The sequence below is a fragment of the Pinus tabuliformis genome, chromosome 3_1 (genome assembly GCF_031772625.1).
Source record: "Pinus tabuliformis cultivar Carrire ecotype Pingquan chromosome 3_1, CPIR1, whole genome shotgun sequence".
Lineage (NCBI taxonomy): Eukaryota > Viridiplantae > Streptophyta > Pinopsida > Pinales > Pinaceae > Pinus > Pinus tabuliformis.
Genome location: NC_142301.1, coordinates 851,721,630 through 851,729,076, shown reverse-complemented (window position 1 = coordinate 851,729,076; position 7,447 = coordinate 851,721,630). Strand labels below are relative to the sequence as shown.

Sequence of the window (7,447 nt, the reverse complement as noted above, 5' to 3'; positions counted from 1 at the left end):
TCATGGTCCATGGATGAAATAGAAATGAAGCAAAAACTCGGAAAGGAGATTAAGGTTGTTACCGGAGTTGAAGCAATACAGAGAACGTCCAGAAATGTCCTTCAACGCTGAAAGTTGAACAGCAACTACAAATTAGTTTGCAACTGCTTCACACATAGTAAAAAATGGATATTGTCAGATAAAGGCAGGGAGAAATTCAATAACAAAACAGAGATTAAACTACGTGCAAGATGATCCGAGAACAAGTAGTTTAATATCATCTTTTAATATAATTTGATGGTTAAAAAAATATGTTGCATCATTCAAAAGTTATCAATTCAAATTTACAGATAGAATATGCATGACTTTGCACACTAAAAATAGAATATGCATAACTTTGCAAACTTAAATAGTGATTTCAGAAGTAAAATATATAAATACATTTTATGAGTCAAATTACTTCCAAAGTTAACAAGATTGGATCTCGTTACAAGAACTTCCAGCCACCTTGTTGTAAGACCTTCATATTTAAAAACATTTTACCCTACTTATACTCTGTAATTGAGAGTATAGCTAGAATATAAGGCTGTACTTCGTTACATGGGATATATATATATGCACATCAAAGCCTGATTGAATAACATGAGAGCATAGTTCAAAACACCAAGTTGAAGCCTAGATTTATATTTAATGTTGCACAAAATTTGGCATAAAGCATAGGATAAACCACTGACAAAGTTAACAAAGCCTGATTGAATAACCTGAGAGCATAGTTCAAAACACCAAGTTGAAGCCTAGATTTATATTTAATGTTGCACAAATTTGCAAATGACAGATATGGTGGAAATTCATATATCTGTATTGTTCAGAGTTTTAAGAAGCACATGTATCTAAGAATCCAGGAACCTGAGGCTCTGGGCTTATGCTATCTTCATCAAGATTGCCGTCCTGCCATTGTACACAGAGATGTTAAGCCTAGCAATATATTGCTTGATTCTGACATGACTGCAAGGGTTGCAGATTTTGGAGTTGCAAAGCTGATTCGAACTGGTTCGGAGGCCATGTCTTCTGTTATTGGCTCCTATGGCTACATTGCTCCAGGTAAAGTAGTTTCAAACTTCAGAACTATAAGTGGTCATTCTTTTTATGGTAACATTAATTTTCTTTTCAGAAACCATATACATTCTAACATCTTAGGATATAGCTTGTTCTTGAATGATACTCTGTCCATCCATTTTATGTTACATGATTGTCTCTGATGTGAGAAATTTACTTACAAAGTGTCTAACATCTTAGGTTACTCCATCAATCCATTCTATGTCAACATGGTTGTCTCTGGTGTGAACAATATACTTGCAAAGTGTCTAACATCGTAGGTTATACTTTGTTCTTGAATGATACTCCATCAATCCATTTTATGTTAACATGATTGTCTCTGATGTGAATAATTTACTTACAAAGTGAGTTAGGATGGTCTAAGTGCATTTTTCTTTCAGTTTCATGATTGTTTACCCTGGAAAATCTAAGAATACAAAAGGAGAATCTTGTATTGGTTTTACATCCCTAAAGCATTAAGATTAGCTGAACACAAAAGTAAAAGGGAATCGGTTTTAGCTACTGTTTGGATTTGAAGAAGGAATTCAGAAATATGAGTATTCTCAGATCAGACAACCTTATGGAAAAGGTCTTATTATTTTTATGTATTTGTAAGTTAGTTTGTGTATCAGATTCTCAGTGATTGATGGGTATGGAGTTATGTTTTAGCCCAGCTTAGTTCAAAATCCTAAATTTGCTATAAGGTAGCATTCATTGTTTTCTACATAGCCAATCAAATTCTTACACAGATTTTCTCTTGTAATATATATCTGAAAGTTATATGTTAAACCTAGCACAGACTTGTACTGTTTCATTAATTGAGGATGGTAGCAATCTATTAAGTCCATGAGTCTATGCATCTTTTGGATTTGTGCAGAATATGCCTACACACTTCAAGTCTTTGAGAAAAGTGACATATACAGCTTTGGGGTGGTCCTCTTAGAGCTCTTCACTGGAAGACAGCCAATGGATCCAGAATTTGGAGAAGGTGTCAACATTGTGGACTGGGTCAAGGAAAGAGTTCAGACCAAGGAAGGGATGGAAAAGATCTTAGATCAAAGTGTTAGAGTTCCAAGTTTCTCAGTCAAGGAAGAGATGATGCTGGTCCTCAGAGTGGCTCTCCTCTGCACTAGTAGGTCTCCAATCAACCGACCATCGATGAGAGATGTTGTTTCAATGTTATCAGAAGCCCACCCCAAAAGCAAAGCAGCCCTTGACTCCCAATCCTTGCAACAACACAGGTCCCATTCTTGATCTCAGCCAGACAGTCCACCATGCTGTTCTAAGGAAGGAAGCCAACATTAAATATGTTTCCATTGAAGTAATCGTTGTTGGGTATGTTCGTGTTATGAACTTAATGGTCAAATATCTCAACTTAGTGATGAAATGCATGAAATAAAGGCTGAAAAGGTTAAAGCAATGAATGATCTTGATGAATTCAAGGTCTTGGTCAAAAAATTAGAAAATGAGAGAGCAGAGCTATCTGAATATCTTCATGTAGTGAGAGCTGAGCTGGAGCAAATGAAAAAAGAAGCTGATTTCCACCAAAAACATGAAGAAGAAAGGAATCGATTCTCTGAGGAGAATGCCAAACTTTCTGCAGAGCTATATGATTGCAAGGAATATTTATCAAGGAGGCAAGATGAAAAATCAGAACGTGATAAGCAATTGAGAGATATGGTACCAACATGGTTGTCTCTGGTGTGAACAATATACTTGCAAAGTGTCTAACATCGTAGGAATTTCAGCGAACAGTGAAATAATTCAAACAGCGAAAGTATTTCAGCATCAGGAATTTCAGCACAGAAAAATCAATGCATGATACCGTTGACCGGATACAATTATATTCCAACTATATCTACTGAGATGTTAGGAATATTGCTCATCTTCTGACTTGCCTCTTTTCCCAATGGTTATTAATTTTAGTGCATTTTATATGTTCTTGCAGGTGCTTAAACTTCTTTCTCCTATTTTAGTAGACTGGAAGGTTCCCATAGATGTAATTGCCTTCACTGCTATATCTCTTGGATTGATCTATGTTGGATCTTGCAATGATGAAGTGGCTCAGTCAATTATTATTGCCTTGATGGAGAGAAGTGATTCTGAGCTAGGAGAGCCACTTACTCGATTTCTTTGTTTAGGCCTTGGCCTCTTATATCTTGGAAAGCAGGTGAGTGGATTGATTTTGAACAGAGTCCATTAACTGCCATTATATCCTCCAGACATATATTGGTCAATGATTTGTGCTTACTTTGGGAATATGCTGTAAGAAAAAGAAACATAAGATATGCTGATTTTTTTTAAAAAGAGTGAAGAAAGAGGTATATTTAAAGGAAAATTATGAAATATTTTACATGAGATCCCGTCCACACAAACTCCAGAGGAGCTGCTCAATTACCAGCTAATACAGTGATTAAAGGGAAGTGGTCCACAAAATAATTGAAAGGAGATAGGACATAGAGGTTTCTGGGAGTGATGACTGATTAGAGATTGCTGATGTTCTCAACTCCCTGGCATTCCCAGAAAAGTGTTAGAAGCTCTATTTAATGCTGTATTTGTACTAACATTGAAGGTTGTTACCGTGTTGTTTAGCCAAGAGGTCGTTTTTAGGAATCTTGTTTGTTGCCATCTGTATGATTTTCTAAAGCACTCAACTATACAAACGTATGCAGGGAATTTATAGTTTAGTAACTTCTAGAAAACATACCTTTTGATAGCATTTTGACAAGGAACAAGTAAAACATTCATTTATATAACATACTGTTGCGGATTCCTGGGTGCTATTTTTTCTGCTTTCTGGTATTTCAACTTTTCCAAGGTGGAAAGATCTAGCTAAGAGCATGTAGGTAATGGTTTAAGCTAAAGATTAAATGAGGGTCACCATGCCGTTTCCAATATGTTGAAGAAGATTTATTGCCAATGATGCTATAGGTATTAAAGAAGTGTTTTGCTTGATTTTTGTGAGATGTTATGGCACTAGGTAGTGATGTATGCCTTGCATAATGTCTGTGCTAACAAGAATACAGGTTTTCCTCGCTTTTGCTCAAAGTCACAGGCTTTCAACTCTTCTCTTGAAATAAACAGGAAAAAGTTGATGCAACTTTGGAAGTAGCAAAGACATTCAATGAGAAAATATCAAGATATTGTCAAGTTACGCTGGAGTCCTGTGCATATGCAGGGACTGGAAATGTTCTCAAGGTAAGAAATGAATTGGCTGAAATGAGACCTGTTCTAGATGAAGCTATTAAAGGTAAAGAACAGATTACAAGAGATTTGAATGTTATAAGCTGGAGACATGTTCTACAATGGTTGAAAAAGAACAACTTGAGACAGAAGCTATGAGAACAAGGCAGCTGACTGATGAACTTAATGGTCAAATATCTCAACTTAGTGATGAAATGCATGAAATAAAGGCTGAAAAGGTTAAAGCGATGAATGATCTTGATGAATTCAAGGTCTTGGTCAAAAAATTAGAAAATGAGAGAGCAGAGCTATCTGAATATCTTCATGTAGTGAGAGCTGAGCTGGAGCAAATGAAAAAAGAAGCTGATTTCCACCAAAAACATGAAGAAGAAAGGAATCGATTCTCTGAGGAGAATGCCAAACTTTCTGCAGAGCTATATGATTGCAAGGAATATTTATCAAGGAGGCAAGATGAAAAATCAGAACGTGATAAGCAATTGAGAGATATGGTACTTGAGCTTCATAAAGCTACATCAGAAAATGTTAAATATATGAAAAACACTTTCTGCTTGCAAGTAAGACTCTATAGTTGCTGAGTGGCTAATGTACAATTGATGGAAGAGGATTTTCTATCATGGTCCATGGATGAAATAGAAATGAAGCAAAAACTCGGAAAGGAGATTAAGGTTGTTACCAGAGTTGAAGCAATACAGAGAACGTCCAGAAATGTCCTTCAACGCTGAAAGTTGAACAGCAACTACAAATTAGTTTGCAACTGCTTCACACATAGTAAAAAATGGATATTGTCAGATAAAGGCAGGGAGAAATTCAATAACAAAACAGAGATTAAACTACGTGCAAGATGATCCGAGAACAAGTAGTTTAATATCATCTTTTAATATAATTTGATGGTTAAAAAAATATGTTGCATCATTCAAAAGTTATCAATTCAAATTTACAGATAGAATATGCATGACTTTGCACACTAAAAATAGAATATGCATAACTTTGCAAACTTAAATAGTGATTTCAGAAGTAAAATATATAAATACATTTTATGAGTCAAATTACTTCCAAAGTTAACAAGATTGGATCTCGTTACAAGAACTTCCAGCCACCTTGTTGTAAGACCTTCATATTTAAAAACATTTTACCCTACTTATACTCTGTAATTGAGAGTATAGCTAGAATATAAGGCTGTACTTCGTTACATGGGATATATATATATATGCACATCAAAGCCTGATTGAATAACATGAGAGCATAGTTCAAAACACCAAGTTGAAGCCTAGATTTATATTTAATGTTGCACAAAATTTGGCATAAAGCATAGGATAAACCACTGACAAAGTTAACAAAGCCTGATTGAATAACCTGAGAGCATAGTTCAAAACACCAAGTTGAAGCCTAGATTTATATTTAATGTTGCACAAATTTGCAAATGACAGATATGGTGGAAATTCATATATCTGTATTGTTCAGAGTTTTAAGAAGCACATGTATCTAAGAATCCAGGAACCTGAGGCTCTGGGCTTATGCTATCTTCATCAAGATTGTCGGCCTGCCATTGTACACAGAGATGTTAAGCCTAGCAATATATTGCTTGATTCTGACATGACGGCAAGGGTTGCAGATTTTGGAGTTGCAAAGCTGATTCGAACTGGTTCGGAGGTCATGTCTTCTGTTATTGGCTCCTATGGCTACATTGCTCCAGGTAAAGTAGTTTCAAACTTCAGAACTATAAGTGGTCATTCTTTTTATGGTAACATTAATTTTCTTTTCAGAAACCATATACATTCTAACATCTTAGGATATAGCTTGTTCTTGAATGATACTCTGTCCATCCATTTTATGTTACATGATTGTCTCTGATGTGAGCAATTTACTTACAAAGTGTCTAACATCTTAGGTTACTCCATCAATCCATTCTATGTCAACATGGTTGTCTCTGGTGTGAACAATAAACTTGCAAAGTGTCTAACATCGTAGGTTATACTTTGTTCTTGAATGATACTCCATCAATCCATTTTATGTTAACATGATTGTCTCTGATGTGAATAATTTACTTACAAAGTGAGTTAGGATGGTCTAAGTGCATTTTTCTTTCAGTTTCATGATTGTTTACCCTGGAAAATCTAAGAATACAAAAGGAGAATCTTGTATTGGTTTTACATCCCTAAAGCATTAAGATTAGCTGAACACAAAAGTAAAAGGGAATCGGTTTTAGCTACTGTTTGGATTTGAAGAAGGAATTCAGAAATATGAGTATTCTCAGATCAGACAACCTTATGGAAAAGGTCTTATTATTTTTATGTATTTGTAAGTTAGTTTGTGTATCATATTCTCAGTGATTGATGGGTATGGAGTTATGTTTTAGCCCAGCTTAGTTCAAAATCCTAAATTTGCTATAAGGTAGCATTCATTGTTTTCTACATAGCCAATCAAATTCTTACACAGATTTTCTCTTGTAATATATATCTGAAAGTTATATGTTAAACCTAGCACAGACTTGTACTGTTTCATTAATTGAGGATGGTAGCAATCTATTAAGTCCATGAGTCTATGCATCTTTTGGATTTGTGCAGAATATGCCTACACACTTCAAGTCTTTGAGAAAAGTGACATATACAGCGTTGGGGTGGTCCTCTTAGAGCTCTTCACTGGAAGACAGCCAATGGATCCAGAATTTGGAGAAGGTGTCAACATTGTGGACTGGGTCAAGGAAAGAGTTCAGACCAAGGAAGGGATGGAAAAGATCTTAGATCAAAGTGTTAGAGTTCCAAGTTTCTCAGTCAAGGAAGAGATGATGCTGGTCCTCAGAGTGGCTCTCCTCTGCACTAGTAGGTCTCCAATCAACCGACCATCGATGAGAGATGTTGTTTCAATGTTATCAGAAGCCCACCCCAAAAGCAAAGCAGCCCTTGACTCCCAATCCTTGCAACAACACAGGTCCCATTCTTGATCTCAGCCAGACAGTCCACCATGCTATTCTAAGGAAGGAAGCCAACATTAAATATGTTTCCATTGAAGTAATCGTTGTTGGGTATGTTCGTGTTATGAACTTAATGGTCAAATATCTCAACTTAGTGATGAAATGCATGAAATAAAGGCTGAAAAGGTTAAAGCGATGAATGATCTTGATGAATTCAAGGTCTTGGTCAAAAAATTAGAAAATGAGAGAGCAGAGCTA

The 7,447-nt window shown here is 35.7% G+C and overlaps 1 protein-coding gene across 2 annotated transcripts; it reads left to right on the top strand.

The window, feature by feature from the left end:
• The first annotated feature begins 202 nt into the window (after positions 1-202).
• On the top strand, positions 203-4,452 carry LOC149190209 (leucine-rich repeat receptor-like protein kinase TDR). 2 transcript variants are annotated; one of them, XR_016255963.1, is made up of 3 exons: positions 203-1,080; positions 1,952-3,244; positions 4,159-4,452. XR_016255963.1 is itself a non-coding variant. In XM_089412076.1 (2 exons), the coding sequence occupies exons 1-2, from the start codon at positions 789-791 to the stop codon at positions 2,326-2,328; spliced, it is 669 nt and encodes a 222-aa protein (XP_089268202.1). In that variant the 5' UTR covers positions 203-788; the 3' UTR covers positions 2,329-3,245. The 2 variants fall into 2 exon arrangements, 1 of the variants encoding a protein (XP_089268202.1); XM_089412076.1 differs by lacking the exon at positions 4,159-4,452 and having other exon boundaries at positions 1,952-3,245.
• The last annotated feature ends 2,995 nt before the right edge of the window (positions 4,453-7,447 follow it).

Excerpts from the sequence above, each read along its gene's own strand:
- LOC149190209 (XM_089412076.1), top strand. The coding sequence starts at position 789 with ATGTTGCACAAATTTGCAAATGACAGATATGGTGGAAATTCATATATC. Across the intron at positions 1,081-1,951 it reads CTATGGCTACATTGCTCCAG|AATATGCCTACACACTTCAA; the intron begins GTAAAGTAGTTT and ends GGATTTGTGCAG.